The 18,616-nt window shown below is 39.4% G+C and overlaps 1 protein-coding gene across 3 annotated transcripts in view; it reads left to right on the top strand.

The window, feature by feature from the left end:
• PIGN (phosphatidylinositol glycan anchor biosynthesis class N) overlaps positions 1 to 18,287 on the top strand; it is a 90,198-nt gene extending 71,911 nt beyond the window's left edge. For all 3 annotated transcript variants that reach the window (XM_020786684.3, XM_020786681.3, XM_020786683.3), the window contains 3 exons: positions 2,550 to 2,592; positions 5,012 to 5,064; positions 17,466 to 18,287. In XM_020786684.3, coding sequence (XP_020642343.3) covers positions 2,550 to 2,592; positions 5,012 to 5,064; positions 17,466 to 17,589 — 220 coding nt within the window. In that variant the 3' untranslated portion in view covers positions 17,590 to 18,287. The remainder of the gene's footprint in view (positions 1 to 2,549; positions 2,593 to 5,011; positions 5,065 to 17,465) is intronic.
• Positions 18,288 to 18,616: the final 329 nt, after the last annotated feature.

The raw sequence follows: 18,616 nt of genomic DNA, 5'->3' as shown, positions 1-18,616 counted from the left end.
AAGTAATAGCCCATGTGATCAAAGAACAGATGTATATCTTACCTTCACCATACACCTTAGAGCATTTCATGCACTAGACCAGTAGTTCCCAATTTTGGACCCTCATATGTTCTTGGACTACAGCTTCCAGAAAACCTGACTGGTACAGCTAGTGGTGAAGGCTTCTGGGAGTTTTAGTCCAAGAACATCTGGAGATCCAAGGTTAGGAACCACTACACTAGACAAATAATCAATATGGTTCTTTAGTTCATAGGATGCTCTTTGTTTCTTCACTATGGCAGAGGAGGTTGTTCTTTTCCATGATATCACATGATTTCACAGATGATTCTTCAAGCAGTGATGGTTACTACAGGTTAAGAGTCTGAATTAGGCTATAGATCTGATATTTGCTGCAGTCCAGTCAAGGCTATCACTATTGCTACCTATGCAACTTAATGTTCTCAGTATTCTGAATACTGTAACACAGCACAATCTGACAAACAGAGACTGAGTTTAAGAATGGCCTTCTTCTTAATGAAGGTTTTGCTGCTGTGGCTGCTAATGATTTTGAGTATAATGTGAACTTATAAAGAATGAGAATTCTTGCAGTGATTTTTAGCTGTCCTCGGAGTTGACAGGCATATGTATGTATTTGTCTCTCTGTGGGATCGTCACCAAATGTTTTGACATTAATTTCAGCAGTGTGATGGTATCCCGTTGTGCATCTGCTTTGCATAGTCAAATCTGTAAGCTAGATTTGTCACAATTTAATAATTATGAGAGGCCTTATTAATTTACTAAGCTTGATGCTTGATAAAATGGGCAAATTCTGTTTCTTTTTCTCAGAGGGAAACAATATGATAGAAGTCATTGCTGAAATTTTGCTCAGTTGCCATGGCGCAGCACATTTTAATGAAATTTCACATTGTAACTAATCATGCTCTCATAATTATAATTCTTCTGAATTAAATTATTATTATAGCTAATGGCCCATCCTCTCTTCCTGCTACTAGGTCAGCTGTTTAGTCCAAACCAGTCATTAGTGATTTAAAACAGTGTTCATGTTCAAACCACTTAAAGAAAAGAGAAAGATAATGAAGTAACTTCTGCTTTCTATAGCATAGAGTTGGCACATCTCCCAGTACCTAAAGATCATTGTGGCCATTTCACAAGGTCAATGGCATCTTCTACCACTTTCACTAGAGATGGTCCACTCCTTGATATTTGCACAACAGCAACTTGGTCACATCCCTTAACTGTCGTTTCGTACTGAAGACTAGGTGTGTGCATTAAGGCAGATGTATTCTTTGGGCAAACTTTGCTATTTTCTGTATTGGTGTAACTAACCCACCTCCTGGAAATGGGCTGACCAAGTCACCTCTCTGTGTGAGTTAAGGAGATCAAGAAGAAGGGGGACAGGTTACTTAGCTGTTGTCTGTGAACTCACACAACTCACATACTCTGCTTGTTCTATCACGCTTCATCTTTCTCTGCTGTTGATGGAGTGGAGCTGATGGGGAACTGTTGGGGCAGACAGAGATATACTCAGCAGGGGTTGGGTGCGGGAATCTTGTTGAAAGAATGCCAATCGCTAGGAGATTCTGAATGTGGCTCTGCCACATGTGTGAGTTACAGATGATCAGTTGAACAACCACAATAACAGGTAAACAACCTGCCCCCTTTCTGTATTAGCATCTCAGTAATCCTAACTGCAGTGATAACCTAAGTTCAGTAAATTCAGTTGTTCTCATTTCGCAAACAGGCATGACCACGAGGCTCAGCACAGGCACAGTCAAGTTATTGCAAATGCCCCAAGCTGAATTTCAGACTTTGTGTAATTTCCATTCTTTGGAAGGTCATATTTGTTGAATATTTGCATTTCCTGCATTGTTCAACTTCTGCATGGAAAATTACTTGTTAGGGAAGTGTGTGCATGCATTGGTCAACCCTTTTGTGACCCACAACATAGTTTGCATAATGAACCTGTGGGAAAATAGTGTACAGCAGCTCTAAGGAAAAAAGAAAAATTCATCGGTACTTCTTTAGTCCAGTGAGGAGAGATGAAAGAGTGAGAATTGGAATGTAGGGGCAGGGGAAAGTAAGAGTATGGGGAGATACTCACGGGTTTCTAACGCAGGTGATCCTGTTCATGACTGAAGGAGTGTTGTGGTGGAGGGAGAGACAAACTAGCATGACATGAAAAAAATGGAAGATAACGGGAGAGAGCTCTGGGATGAGAGTGGAACAAATGGATTTGTAATCCAAGTGAAGCTAGGTACATTTGCTAATATTCAAATATAGGGAAGTTGACTTCATTTCTATAATTTAAACGAGTCATAGAATTCAGCTGACGTTAACAAAAGGTTTTGATATTCTGATGCTTAGCGGAAAGTGGAAAGACCTGATATATAACACTAAGAAAATAGATCAAAGGAGAACAACTGTACCTCTCAAACTTGTTTTGTCATATTCTTAGAATTCTGTGAAACTTTCTTGCAATACTGATGAACTATGAATTAAAGTCTTCCTCTGACACTCTCTCCCTCCCCACCCTCTCTCTCTTTCCCCAGGCTTTTCCTCATTGTTCTTGTGATTTCAGACATTATGGCTTTGGTAAGCTACTGTTGGACATTCTGTACGAATAAGATCAAAACCCAGAGAGTCCTGCTAATTCAATCAAGAGATATCTGAATTAGTTTCAGACTTCAAAGTTTATGGAACTAGGACATCAACTGCAGATAGAACCCCCACTACTCCACAGTCCTTTGTACATCATCTAATGAATGCATCAGAAGAGACATAATCTTTATTACTTCAGTTCTTTCACTGAGCTATTTTTAAGTTAACATGGCTAGGTTTTCATTTACTTCAGACTGAATGTTCAAGACTGGGAGTGAAAGGGAATGCCAGATGCACCTGGGTGCCTAGTTTAATTTTTCATTCTCTTCTTCCCTGCCTTCAAAACATGGTCTGCTTCATTTTTTAAAACAAGATATAAGAATTACCAAGGGGAGGGTAAGAGACCCAAGGAGAAGTAAATGACACTGTGTATACAATGCAAGCAGTTGGGCAAAGGAGAAGCAGACCATCTCAACATCCCTGTGATTTTAGGCAAAGAATTATTAAGTGACCTTCTTAATGAATGAAAAAAAGTACACACTCCCCACTGCCCTAGCCTGTTCGCTGGCAGTACTATATATACACATCATGACATAGCTTGAAGCAATGTGCCTTCAAAACACTGTAAGAAGGGATTTTTATTCTTTCATGATCTCCCATCTCTTATTCTTCCCAGAGGAGCTACGTGAAGTGACAACACCTTCTGCTTTTGTTATGTCACATCATGGAGTTTATGCCGTAGAATAAATGTATCTAATATTAGACATCAGAGACTGTCATAATTTTAATTACATTAGTCAACAAAAGAATGGTCCTTCCTGGTTCCAGTCTGGAAGGTCTATTCAGTCACAAATAAAATGCCAAAATAGCATGGTAATTATTTTATTTGAATTGGTTCAAAGGAATACCACACACAGGAGAAAGTATTTCCAAGACCCAATTCAATTCAGGGAACACCATATATTGCCAGTTCAGAAAGGATTATTTTTCTATTTAAGTAATAAAGGCCTAGGCAGACAGTATCTAGCATACACACATATACAGTGGTGCCTCACACAACGATGTTAATTGGTTCCAAAAAAATCAACGTTGTGTGAAACATCGTTCTGTGAAACACCATTTCCCATAGGAATGCATTGAAAACCGGTTAATCCGTTCCAATTGGAATGGATTGCCATCGCTGAGTGAAAATCCCCATAGGAAACATCGCTGTGTGAAACAATGTTTCCTTCATTGCAATGTATTGAAGCCGACTCAATACATTCCAATGGCTTTGTGAAGTCCTTTTTCGCTCCTGTAAAAGTGTCTTACAATGTTTGGACGCTGTTTTAAATGATTGCAATGGTTAGTCCACCTCCTGAAACCTATGCAAACTGATTTTGGTGTTGTTCTGACACTTCGTTAATTTATGATGATTTTTTGTTTTTTCCATTGGAAACCATTAGACAGACCATCCAATGGTTTCCAATGGAGAAAATTCAAAAAATCATCATAAATTAACGAAGTGTCAGAACAACACCAAAATCAGTTTGCATAGGTTTCAGGAGGTGGACTAACCATTGCAATCATTTAAAACAGCGTCCAAACATTGTAAGACACTTTTACAGGAGCAAAAAGGGAGATCGTTGTGTGAAAATCCCCCATAGGAAACATCGCTGTGTGAGGCAGCAAATTTAACAGAAAAAGGCATCGTTGTGTGAATTCATCGTTGTGTGAGGCACTCATTGTGCGAGGCACCACTGTACATGATATAATTTACTATCTTGCTTTCTTTGGAATCCATTTATATTCTTTCTTGTAAATTACCATGAGCAGATTGGACTGCAGTTCACACTGGCCATAATGCTAGGGTTTATTGGAGTTGTCATTCGGGTTGATTCCTGATAGAACCATTTGCAGCTGAAGGTGAGAGAGATGGACTAGCCAAAGATGTTCTAGTGGACCAAACTATATGTTAAGAGAGAAGCGTGACTGTCACTAGGACCAGCAAGCCCATTGTCTTCTTGTGTTAAACTGGCAAAAGATGTATGGCACATCCTTTGTCATGCCTTCACGCAATAAAGTAGAGTTGGGGAAGTGGAATATATGGTAATAATGTGGGTCTTGTTGCCCTAGACTTCATGAGGGAGATGCATGATTGGTTGTAAAATCAAGCTTGCCACAGCATATTCATACAGCTTAGCAGAAATTTGAACTTAGCTCCCTAGTGTTCTAGCCTCCAAAATATTTTTTTCCTGACTTGTTTGTTATTTAGTTAAAGATTATCTGATGAAATCTGGGCATTTTTTGCTCGAACTGTGTAAATGCCCTGAATGAGCAGCTTGGAACAGATATTTGAGCCTTGTCATTCTCGTTGTGAAATGTTTATTTGAGGAATAAAAGTGTGCTCTTTTTTTTCTTTTTCTCTCCTTAGCACTTCTTCTTTCTGGTTAAAGATTATGGAAGCTGGCTCGATATTGGAACAAGGTACAAGTCCCCTCTTTGACAATTTCTTCCTCTTTTGTGGGTCATAAAAATGTGCGGCTTATAAACCGAACATTTATCTGAATATATTTCTTCATTAAAACACTGTTTCCTGTCTGTGACTTTTCCAATTCAGGGAAATATTTCAGTGACATTGCATTTCTTTATCTATTCATTCTAATTTTAATAATTGATTTTAATTAATTATAATGATCATTATACTTTTTAAATTTTATTTTTATTTCTTGCCCCATTAAGTTTCTGTGGCAAGGGATTTGAATTAATAGCGGTGAAACACTTTGGTTGAAATCCTGTTGTTTAGCAGAGTAAGTCACACTAAAGCAGGTCCACTGGGGATTTGGTGGGTCAACTTTCCATAAGGGCCTTCCCTGTTTGCCACTTACTTTAGCATAGTAAGTCACAACTAGAGTAGGTCCATTTGAATCAATGGATCCCACAGAGGAGTTGATTCACCATATCGCTACTAGAGACGGGCACAACTTAAGTCATCCCTCTTCGTACAAAGTGTCTTGCGCAGCACCACAGCTGCCACACATTCTCTCTGACCACTACCCCTGGGTGGCTGGCCCACTCATACATCGTTGCGCACCACTGGGGTCCTCTTCTCCAACAGCTGCCCAGTCCAGGCAAGAGCTTGAACTGCCCTGCCCTGCCTGCTCTAGCAGCCGACCACTGAATGGCTGTGCAGGGAGAAGCCCTGTCTCACCTTCTCATTGGGGTGTTCGCCTGCCAGAGGAGGCAGGGCAGGGCAGACTGGGCAGCCACTGGAGAAGGAGGACTCTGGAAGGCTTTGACAACATGTGAGAGCAGCAGCCAGCTAGGGGGGTGGTTGGAGGGAACATGCGGCAGCTGTGGTGCCGCGTGACACATTTCGTACAAAGAGGGACAACTTACGTCATGCCCATATCTAATCCCTACTGATTCAATGGGCCTATTCCAGTAGGACGTACTATGCTAAGCAACAGGGTTTCAGCCTTTGTGTGCTATCCTTATCAGCCTAGGCTGTCTTTTGCATCTCCTTCTCACCAGCCATGATTCTCAGGTATGTATGTATGTATGTATGTATGTATGTATGTATGTATGTGTGTGTGTGTGTGTGTGTGTGTGTGTGTGTGTGTGTGTGTGTGTGTGTGTGTGTGTGTGTGTGTGTGTGTGTGTGTGTGTGTGTGTGTGTGTGTGTGTGTGTGTATGTGTGTATGTATGTATGTATGTATGTAAGAGCTTCTGATTTTTTTATTTTATTTAGTTAATTTTCTTGGGTTTTGAATTAATCAAAAGTAGTTTTCTGAACTGTTCTGATGGTTCAGGCTTGGAAATGGTGAATAACATTGCCAAAGGGTGGTTTGGTGTGTCATGACGTTGGTTTAGTTCTGTTTGAAGACATTGCTCACGGGATTTTTTTTCTAAGAAAAACTTTGATAATCTAATGTCTGAATTTAAGGTGTATATATGGAATTGTCCCTCTCACAATCATGCTACACCTTTCTCTGCAACCATCTGTTCTTTTCTCAGCCAGAGTCTGGATAGTGTCATGATCCCAGATAGGCTAGTCCAGGAGGCGAACAAACAGGCCTACCTGAGAGTCCAATAAATCAGGTGCAGAAGAGCCAAAGCCAGAGTCCAAAAGCAATCTAAAGTCAATCAGTTTAATAGTCACCAAAACAAACAGAGAGAGTTTAAGTCAAGCCAGTGCAACATGTTATAGACAGCCAGGGGATCAGCAGTGAGCATCAAGCTATGCAGAAGGCAAGATCAGAAGCCACAGGAGAAGTTGTCTCCAGCGAAACTCCCAGTGAGAACCTGAGACTTATATAGTCAGGCTGCTGGAGCCCATTCATTCATTTGGAAAAGGAACTTAGCTGCAGGGTTTGGTGTGATAGTCTCATTGGTAAGAAGGACTTTCTCTAAAAGTGACCCCTACTCTTGAAGAGGTCTCTTTTACTGAGGAACCTTTCCCTGCAATCAAATACTTCTCCTGGGGTCTTCTAGCTGGGCTCATGCCTTTATCTAGTGGCATTCTTGGGAACTGGGAGGCAATCCATCCCCTTCCCCTGACTCAGGAACAATGCTGCTCCTTCCAAGAATTCAACCTTCTCGACCACCCGAGGTGCAGGAGTTGCAGGATCCAGCAGTTCCCTTTCCATATCAGACGTAAATGGGGGTACCAGCTCATCCTTGCTGAAGGCTTGTCCAGCAGGATCATGACAGCAAGAGACTACAGAGTTTGCCTAAGGCCCCACAAGCTGGCTTTTCTGGAATGCACAGTAGGAAATTGAACTCCTAACCTCTGGCTCCACAGCTAACTCACTGAGATATCCAGCCACCTACATTACTCATTACTTTTTGTTAATTTGGTATAAAATTTGAAAAATTCCCTCAAAATAGCTCTAAAATGGAAATTAGAAAAAGGTACATAGAATATGATATCAATTACAGCAAAACTTATTGTTATTCCTGCTTCTTGGCCACAAACCTGTTTATGTACATATAAAGTTTGCTTAACAAGCCATGGCTAATTGCAGCCAATTAAGGAAGTGCTGGAGTATATCTCAATTGTGTGGTTGAGCACATGACCAGATGGATGACTGAGATGTGCCCTGGCACCTAGTTAATTAGCTACAATCAGCCACAGCAAGTTATGCAAATACCATTAGGATTGTGGTCATTATTTGACTTTTGAAATGTGGCTTCATTATACACTTGTACCCTTTTGGAAGGGTGACATATTGCCATGTAATGGTATAATTTATAACTTGTTAGTTTTAAGCTTGGACCCTTGGACCAGCATAGACTTGTTTTGTCCCAGGAAATGTTCTGCTTTGTTGGACTCATCCATAACTCTGGCATGTCCAATGGTCATTTGGTTGGGTCAAGGAGAACGAAGATTGCTATTCCAAGCATGTACTAGTTAGACATTAGCCCTATCCATTTGTTTAGTATCTGGGTAAGTTAAAAGCAGAAAGAGGGAAAACAAAGTACCGCCACTTCCTCCCCCATCACTTTTCTGACACAAAGGAACAGATCTAAAGAGAAGGAACTGCTAGAACCTTCATTTCACAGTGTTTCAGCTCATGGATTGAAGGATCTTTAAACTTGTTGCTTCATACACCCACAGTAATGATAGAGGGGCCGGGGTAGCTTGCTCTCCTTCCTTGTGTGTTTATTGCACCAGGATAGCGAATAGCTGAAAAGCAGTACACCTTTCAGTTGCCTGTCAGTGGGCAATGATTTGAGCACGCACCCTATAATTGCTGCTAAGCAAAACAGTTTCTTGCTATTTTGAACCAGTTCTCAAAACCTTTCTTAGTGGTTATGAATTATTTTGTTCTGCAGCCTTTTCAGAAAACTGTTCTAAGTCCAGATGTGGAAAGCTGCTTTTCTAGAAGTGTTTTGTTTAGGGTTTGGGGGGGGAAAGTCTGTGTTTGTTAATAGGGGGAAAAATCTGATGAAAGTATACAGGAATGTTGAAATTTCCAGAACTGCTGATGATTTTACCACTTCTTCATCTTTTCTTTGGGGCATTTCTATCCCTCATGTATTTCAGCATTTAATTGGTATGCCATTTTCCTGCTCTTCTCGGATCATTAATGAGGTTATTAAGCGCTACTACACCTTAACAGTCCCAGTGGCATGGTGTTCGGTGAATGAACAAGCTAGGCTTGATTCTGTTCCCATAAGTCATAAATCCTCAGCTGTCTCCTCAAATGTAAGGAGAGAACTACTTATTACAAGCACTGGGAAGTCAGTCTGTGATTGTAATCTGTTGTAACTTTGATTTGGCTTCTGACATTTCCATTTCCATAGCATACATTTCTCCACCTTTAGTAGCATTAGTCAGTGATATGGATGGGCCATGGACAGGGAAGTCCAGAAGCAGGTCTTTCTCTGTGATAACACCTTGGCTGTGGAAAGTTGGACTCGCTTTCTCCCTGGTCTGCTTTCAGAGGCAGACAAAGCTGTATTATTCTCCAAGGGCTTTGGTCTCTAAAATTGGTTGTGGAACTGGCTTTCAAATAATAAGCTTTAAAATAATATTTTTATCTGTTTCATTGTACATCACCTTTGCAACTCTGGGAAGCAGAAAAGTGACACCACTTATTTTTAGTAGGTAAAACGTACATGGAGAGAGTAATGACTTGATAATGCATTCTTGTACTCCTTATTGAGTTTTGGAAAGAATAGAATTCAGCACCGGCTGCTACTAGCATCACCTGCCACATAGCTATGTTAATATGCAGTTTGGTTCGAAATCTCTTTACTAGATGTTCTTGTTCAAGATGAATTTAATTTGTTATGAAAGAGCTACATCAGTCACTGAACACATCAGTCACAGCACTGAAACACTTTCTAAGTTAGCAGTTCTGGTTTCTTTGAAAAGTTGGCCTTTCTGTAGAGGTACTGCAAAATAAGCACTAGGTCAATATATGCATCTAGGAACATAGGAACAGCCTTATACTGCTCAGACCTTGTTCTTTCTAGATCAGTACTGTCAGTTGCTTTTCTGGATTTTCTATAGACTTCTGCCCTAACTCTATAGGGAGAGCTTTGTTATCACCTAGTGGTCTTCATTCCAAGTTGTAACTGTTAACCATGTCTGACCCAAACAATGGTGTTTAGCATGCTATATTATTCCTGTAACAAAAGTCCCTCTTTTAATAGCAATAAACTGTGTTAGTACTGGTAATGCAGTTGTGTTCCAGCCTGACTTGACAACAAAACATCAATATAAAGAAAGCTCATGACAGTTAAGGTATGAATCTTTGTCTTACCACATAGGCTCTGGAAAGGGCAAAAAGTGATGTCATGAACATAATGCATGCCTAGTTGGATGTAGCCATTGCAAGTGGTAGGAGCTGATATTTGCCTGTCGGATGCATAGGACAGAATTGCAAAGCAGAGAAAGCAGTACACACCCAGTAGTTTCTTACCAGATGTTTTGGGTCTAAATCCAAATGCTAATCACAACTAGAGGAGACCCATTGAAAAAGTGGGGCTTATGTAGGGAGAGATTTAACATTCAGCATTTGGTTCAGTTGGTTTACTTTAATTAGGACTGGCAGTTAGATTGAAGCCTTGAACTTAAATTCCTAGAAGCCCCAGCTAGGGTGGACAAAGGCCAGTTGAAGTCCCTAACATCTGGAGGGCCAAAGATTGAGTACCATTGCCCTTGTCTATAGCAGTCTGCTGAGAGAGGTCTGGTTGGTTCTTCACTGCCAAGATGACTGTGAGCATCACCAAAATCCCTCAGGCAGCACATATCAGATTGCTGTTAGTAAATGGTGAAAGTTCTGAGGGCAGCTTAATTTTAAATCATGGACCTCTGTTTGGTTACAGACAATGGTTTAGAACAGTATGTTTTCAATGCCTATCTGTGAAGTAGAGACATTGTACTAAGCTGCTCCCAGATTCCTGATACTAGAAACGACCTTCCTTTTAAGGAGTTACATAACTTCAATTTTTTTAAAGCCAGGGAGTGGACATAGTGCTTTCACATAACTCAAAATCATCATGGGAGAAAGCCCTACCCTTATACATATCTCCATTTGTGCTTTCCAAATCCTCTCATGCATCCAGTGCCTCCCCACCTCACACTGATCTACTTCTACCCTGATTTGCAAATATTCTTACTGACCTTCATACGAAATGAACTTGTAAATTAGATGCTGTTGAAACATTGGACCTGTACAACATAATAGTTGAAGAATATTAAACCTTGCCGAGCTGTTATGACTAGATACTGCTTTTTTGTTCAAGAAACTTAGCTTTTTGTTTCCTTTTAAAATTACTGCATGAAAACTAATTTCCCAAGCAGAGCTGCCTGCAGCCTTTGTGGTCCTGGTTGCTGATAGCCTCAGATATATTGGCAGGCTGCCACTACGTGATAACAAATGGAGCAGGGATTGCTTTTAATTGCATTCTATTTGTAGCATGATTTCTTTACCTCCTTGGCATTTTTGCTGAACCTTCTTATGCCTGGTTAAATCTATTACCGCATTTAAGAGAGTAATGAATGCATCACACCTATCTGCTTCTTACTGCATGTGGTTTTTCCCCCCTCCCCAAAGCTTTATAAGGGGTCCATACATGTTGTGCTTATCTTCTACATGATGGAGTAAATTGCATGTGTAAGTGAGCCTTCACAGATTAAATATTGTTGGTCAAACCTTTATGTCTCCCCAGCACTTTCCAAAAGCAATGCTTTTCAAAGGACTCTGTTCCTACATTTAAGCTGTAGGTTTTCATAGATGAGGTCTAAATGAGGTTCAGCTCTTACACAGCTGTTTGATGGTATGTTTCCAAGATTAGGCTATGGAAAAAAACTATTCTGCTTTTCTGTATTAGGCTACAGATACTGTACACTAACAATATCTCATCTGGTTTATTATAATGTCTGGGTTTTTAAAGTTCATTTTGCCTTCCTAATTCCATTAGTTTTGCTTTAAAACTGTAGTGTAATGGCAGATTCTGATATCTTTCTAATACCTGTCTCTTATTTGAATACTTGGATGCATAAAATTGTCTGTCTTTTCGGTACAGTAGGTATCATTTTCAGTCCCAGCACTACATCCTGCCCCTTTGGTTTTCTCCCACTTTTCTTCTCATAGTACCTTGAATTTTCCTCTCTGGTCCTTGTCGCCAGCCTATTTGTGTATTTTCTCGTATAGCTGGAGTGCTCTTAAGCCAAGAGGAGCTTCTCAGTTCTTCACTGGCTGAAATCCTGTTTTGTAATTTTAAGGCTGATGACATCATAAGCAGGGCAATTTTTGAGAAATTAAACATTTCCTACTTCTCTCTCAAGGCTCCAATGACTCCTGCATAATCTCTTTCATTATCAAGCAGCTGTGGGAGCCCCAAGACAGGAGAGGGAACTCTTTAATTATCAAACGTCGCCACCATCAGAATGACTTTACTGATGAGGAATGAGATTATGCGGGAGGCTTGAGGCAGAGGTTGTTGTTGTTGTTGTTTAGTCGTTTAGTTGTATCTTCGCGAATACGTTGTTGTTGTTGTTTAGTTGTGTCTTTGTGACCCCATGGACCAGAGCATGCCAGGCCCTCCTGTCTTCCACTCCCTCCCGGAGTTGGGTCAAATTCATGTTGGTAGCTTCGATGACATGATTAATTTCCAATAAATCAGCCCTGCTGATGATGTTCTCACCCTTACGCAAGTGTAATTTACATAACAGGATTTCACCCATCAAATGTAAATATATTTTAAAGAATATATTTAAATAATCCTTTAGAATATTATACAAAGGAAGAACATTTTCCCACTCTTTTTGAAGGAATTGTCTGAACAGATCAGGACAAAAACTGCCTATTATGTTGCTCTTTTTTGATCCTGTATGAGAATGAAAAGAAGAAAGCTTTTAAAAATTAGTGGTAGCATTTTAAATAGCCATTGAATTTTGTACAAAAAATTGTATTGACATGCTTCATTATTTATTTCGCATTTTCACAATATTAAAGAGAGCAATATTAAAGTAAATGAAGACCAAGAGATCATAACACATGTAAAAAAAAAACTAGAAAGCTAGAATACTTAATCACTTAGTGTAGCAGCACACTTTTTAAATGAGAAATGGAAAGAACAGATTGTTATAGTTGGTCATGGGAAACTAAATACAGGAAGGAGAATAACTTACTAACTGAAGAAAATGGAGGATTGGTTTAGATTGCAATATAATAGTGTTGCTTAGAGTTGCCACATGCAAAGTCAAGATAACCATGATGACATCTGGTCGCCAGTAGGAGGAAGAACAAAGAAGAGAAAGAATGCACAGTCCTTTTCAGCCATGCCCAGAAAGCCTTTCTTTTGTGAAAGCAGACATGTTTTCTTGATCTATCACATTTATATCTTGTCCTTTCCTCGAGGAGTTTGGGACATCACACTGGTATTATCCCTTGATAATAAGTATCAAGTATATGTTTCAGATAATAGCAAATTAGATTGTTCTAATCAAGTCTGACCATTTTCAAGTGGCCCATACTAGCTCTCTCCTTGCTGCTATTGTAGCCATACCCTTGGTTATGATTTCCTATTGGATTTGGCATTTCAGTTGTATGTTTGGCATTTAGCTGGATTCTATTGAAGACAACAAATGTTTCCCACTGAGTGAATAGATTATCTAAGGCTATGTAGTTTAAACTTCTAGCTCCAAATGAATGAACAAACTATAAAGTCATGAACTCCATTTATTTATTCAAAGTAATTAAAACTTCATTGAAATTCTCAGAGGACTAAAACTTGCATTAGAATATTCATTGGAAGCTCCACTTTATTGGTTTTTTTAAAAAAGAATAGTGACAATAGGAGACTTGATTTGAAAATGCAGAGTCCCACTTTATCCTGTGTTGGCAGCTTAAACATTGAGAAGCAAGGAAGGCTAGTTAGGATCTAATTCTCAGTATGAAACTTTGCAGAAAGCTTTAAAGAAAAATCCAGCAACAATTTTCTTCTCTTTGAAGCCATCCTGAAGTGTAGAGAACAAATTCAGCCAAAGCAGCTGGGCTGCAAGATTAGGTTTTTTCCTCCCAGGAGAAGCTCCTGTTATCAGTTTATTATATAAGTGCTCCTGTGAACTGTGAAGTCCAAAGGGTGCTGACCAGGCTGTTGAAGCAATGCCTTCTGCACCTCAACAAACCAGATTGAATATTATCAGTTTCTGAACTGTACCTTCTTTATGGGAGTTGATTGGTAATGGCAGCAACAGCACGTAGTTTAGTGCGCTGCTTCTGCATAGTTGTACTTGAGGCTAGAGGCTGGGGAAGAAAGTTCCAAAGCTGTTCTGAAAGGAGCAATGTGACTAATGTAGAAGGAATAAAAATTGTGACGATGGTATTCCTCCAGACCGAGCAACACTTTCTGTTTCTATTGTTTTATATTCAGAGTGTTTGCTGATCACTTAGGTATACTTTACAGTTTCATGAGGCCATTTGAGATGAGCCATGGACTTTGATTTCTGGAAATGGCAGTCTGTCCAACATATAAGGAACTGTGCTTGTGCAACAAAAGGCCTGGGATGGCTATAGTCTGGACATCTTCATGATCCACTTACAGCGCTCATTATTTGAAGCATAGAGATCCTTAACCCTCCCCCATGAAGCATTGTATCAGTCACTCTATACGTGCCATCTTTTTTGTCAAACTACTTCAGATTCTTCTGCTATCCTTGAAAAGCAGTGTCCTTGAAGAGGGAAGGAAATATGTGTTTAAAGTCTAGGGCAGTGGTTCTTAACCTTTGTTACTCGGATGTTTTTGAACTGCAACTCCCAGAAACCCCAGCCAGCACAGTTGGTGGTGAAGGCTTCTGGGAGTTGCAGTCCAAAACTCCTGATTAACCCAAGGTTAAGAACCAGTGGTCTAGGGTATTACATGCCAAGAATGAGGAAAGCCACTAGATGGCAAGTCCCATCAACCCTAGCTGGTACTGCGAAAAATGCTTTCTGCTTACAGATGCCTAGCTCATTGATGCTTTCCACTATGTGAGGGAATATCATTTGTAACACAGTGCTGCAAAGAATGGAAGTGCAAAAGCACAAATATTCCAATTGATTGCTAACGATATTAAGCAATTCTCATCATGAAATGGAATAAAGAGAATGTGAAGGACACAAGCAAATTGCTGAACAGTTAATAGAACACTTTGCTTTGTGTCTTAGCCATTTACATCTCCAGTCTTATGAATACTTTTGTATGAAGCTAAGAAACTGGCTTGGTTTTTCATGGTCTGGATCCTGTTGTGGAGTAAATTTTGGAAGCAATTTAAGAAAAGAGATCTCTGTAGACATTATCTGAGTCACATGACTTGGTACTCAACAAATAATGTATCTGAAGATGTCTTAACTTCATGGCTCTTCACTCCCAACAGTCACACCTTTTGCATAATTGTGCAACAGGATTTCAGCCAATAATCTTTTTAATGCTATACTGTATCTGCCACCCTCCAGGATGGCTCTCCAGGATTTCAGCAGGTTCCAGACTAATTTGGAGATACTGGGGATCAAACCTGGGAATTTGTACATGTAAAATGTATTTCTTAAGCAGAAGCTTCATCCTTGCTTACCCCTAAAAGAATTTTCTTAAGGTGGGAAGTTGCCTTCCATTCTGCAGAGAAAATTTTATTTATAATAAATATTTTTAGTAAATGGCAGGGGAGGAAACCATTCTGGGAAACAAGCTATTTTTTCTATTGGTTCAGGAGTCCTAAATTAAAGTTACAATTGGTTTTAAACATTGGGGTTTTTGATTTTTGATTTTTTAATATCATGTGAACTTGAATCCTGCCATTTTTGCATGTGACACTGTCTAGATACAGAGAGGTCAAGCTGGCTCTGAAACGGTTGCACTTTGACAGACTGCCAAAACTATATTATCTTGCATGGCGTTTGGTCTCTGGAACAGATCTTTTATTTTATTTTCTGAACTTTTATTCCACCTTGCTCCCAGTGACAGTACTCAAGATGGCTCACACATCATTAAAAGAGAATGGAATGAATGTGAAGTCAGACTAGCATCCTGTGGAGTTTAACCAGGCTAAGTATAAAGACCCAAACCAAACCCACTGGGACTATAGAAGCACCGAGGTACCTGGAACTTCACCTACTGACCAAATAGACTCTTTGTAGAGCCAGCAAGCAATTCAAATCCCCACCTCATAAAACCTAGCGAGATGCCGCAGCCAGCCCACTTGCTTGGTTCTGCAGTTTTACATCTACAGGCTACATCAGGGACCCAAAAGATAGCCCCAACTTCAAGGGCTGGTTATTTGAAAATTGTTTCTTGGAACATAGCTGGCTGGGACTCTGGAATGAATGATCAAGGAATTATGCAACATACAAGAAGCATTAAAAATAGTTAAACATGAAATATTAAGATCATCATATAAAAAGTATTAAAAAGTATAAAATCATTTTAAAATACTTTACATCAAGGTGGCATTTGTTTTCTAAATTGTAAACATTTTCTTTCAGAATCATTTTAAGTCTCCTTTAAAAACATATTGTCATTACTATAATGATAATGATGATATATCACTTTGGGACCATCCTCACTCCAAAATAAATGAACACAAACTCTTCCATATAATTATTTTTTATCTTTAAAAAACTACTTGCGTTGGGTGAGTTGTGGGCTATTTTCTCTTTTTATGAGATTTTAGGGTTAGCAGTGCAGTTAGAGTTAGTATTTAATAGACACATCTTGACTTGACTGCACCCATTCAATATTCGTCCTGAAAGGCACAAACTTGCTGACAACCAGGAATGCCACTTCTGCTTATTGGTGCTGTGGTTCACTGATACACAGCATGAAACATTTTTTATCCTAGTATGTTACGTTGGCTGGAACAAAAGAAAGCCTCCCTGGCAAAATCCAGTAGATTCATTGGAACGATGTTTGTTTTTCAGGGAATGACGCTGCAGAATGTGTACATTGCAGGTCTCAATCTGACTGAATGCCCTCTTCCGGCATATGTAAGCTAATGGGACCCAATTCAGTTGCAACTAAATTGATTCTCATTTGTGCCAATTAGACTTGTCATTAATATTTTGTTCTTGTTAATTGAACTTCAGCATGGCAAACTTCTGGATTGCTTTTTTTTATGTTTTCTGTAGTGAAAGGTAAGCTATAGTGAAGGTCTCGATTTTTGTTAAAATAGTAAGCCAGATCCATATAATACTTTGTCAAGAAAGCAGTTTGTTTGGTTTGGTTTTGGGTTTTTGAGGCTCCCTAAATCTGGTATCTCTACTGCCTTCATTAATTTAATCATCTAGTTAGATCGTTCCTTTGCATGCAAACACTCTGACTGGTATGGTAGCAACTTTGATTCTGTTCTGAAGCAAATTCAGACTGTATAATTCTGAACACACACTGTGTGTTTAAACACATTGTTTGTTTTGTAAGTTATACTTTGAGCCAAAGTAGTAAGAAAGAACAAACTATAACCTGGGAGCCTAAGAGAAAATGATGATGCTCCTCTTGTGTCCACTGGCTCACAACACCTGGACTGCTTAGGGCATTTGTGGTAGCCTCAAGAACATGTCATGTGAACATAACGGTTTGAGTAACCATGAAACTTAGTTTTGTTTTTTGTTTTTTGGTTTTTTAAAAAAATTCTGGATAGTATCAACCCTTACAGTCTTTGTGTCCTTTGTGACCATAATTCTTTTGTTCTGTCTGTAACAATGTGTATTGTAATGGTCAACACAACAATAAATTGCCCTGATGGACATATAGAATTATAACATTGGTGGCTTGATAGTGCTGAGTGAGCCCGCATGACTATGGTAGCATATGTCTTATCTTACCAGCAAACGTAGTTCTCTCTAGACTTGTTGCTTTAATAAGCTGCTTTCTAATACACCGTTTCCTCTCTGTTTCAGCATTAGCCATTACGTCCTTGTGATGTCCTTCACTATCTTTCTGATGCTCTTAAGCGGACTGGCCCAGCTGCTCACTACAAAGAGACTAGGCCTTTGGGAAGGAACAAAGCACCATTCATTGTGACAGATGACTGAGATGCCCATATTTTCGGAACTTGCACTCTTCCTGAGGGATAGATAGAATTATGAGATTGGCTGCTTGAACTCGTAAAGAACTTGATACTACAGACAATGCCTTGACCCTGATTGTCTTTAGAATTGAATCTAGTGTGTGTGTGTTTTAAAGGATGGTGAAGGTACACTGCCGTAAGCCTCTTGCCAAAACCCAAATGACAGAGTGACCTTTTTTGGGGGGTGTTAAATATGAGTGCTGTGCTCAGTTTCCCAGTTGGGATTCAGATGGGTGACAAGAAGGGAAATTGGCTCTATAATTTGTCTGAAAGGTACAGGAAAACAATTCCAAGGACTGCTGTCTGTAGGACACAACTACTGTCTTGCCCGTTGTCCTTAAATCACTATGCATTTTTGGACAAAATAATAGATTGATATGCCAAGAGATCAGCATGCTCCAGAATTTATTTCATGCTGTGTTTCATTTTGGAGTTTAAAATTAATCTTAAAGGCTTATGTATAAATGGGTTGAGACTAAAGCTGGGATTCTGCTACTTTTTAAAATGGGTGTGTGCTTGTGTGGAGAAAGAAAGGACTTTTTAAGCACTGTATTTTTATACTTCTTTAAGATGCAGAAAACAAATGCAATTAATTCAGGAAACAATATATTTTTTTCTCTAAGTAAACCAGCAAAATCCTGTAATGATGTGAGAGGGGACTGGGCCACAAGTGTATCATTGGCACAGCATAAAAATGGGCACCATGTTGCATAATATGCTTTTGGTGGTTTTAACAGCTTTCATCTGGAGGGTTAGTCTGTCAATTAAAAAATGAGCCTAATGCTTCTCCAGCCAAGCCTTGATAAGTCAACAGAACTTTTCCAGTGAGTGACAGTAGTTGCTGTTGCTGAAGAATTTAGGGGGGCAAGAGGGATGGATAGTGTATTCAAACTAGATTGAGAGCTTGTGATGCTACCAATTCTAAAAAACAACATGAAGTTATTCTATATATTTTGCTTAACATATTTTTTTCCTGGATAT

This window comes from Pogona vitticeps, chromosome 4 (assembly GCF_051106095.1).
Source record: "Pogona vitticeps strain Pit_001003342236 chromosome 4, PviZW2.1, whole genome shotgun sequence".
NCBI lineage: Eukaryota > Metazoa > Chordata > Lepidosauria > Squamata > Agamidae > Pogona > Pogona vitticeps.
Note: the sequence above shows the minus strand (reverse complement) of the source record. Positions and strands in the feature narration are given on the sequence as shown.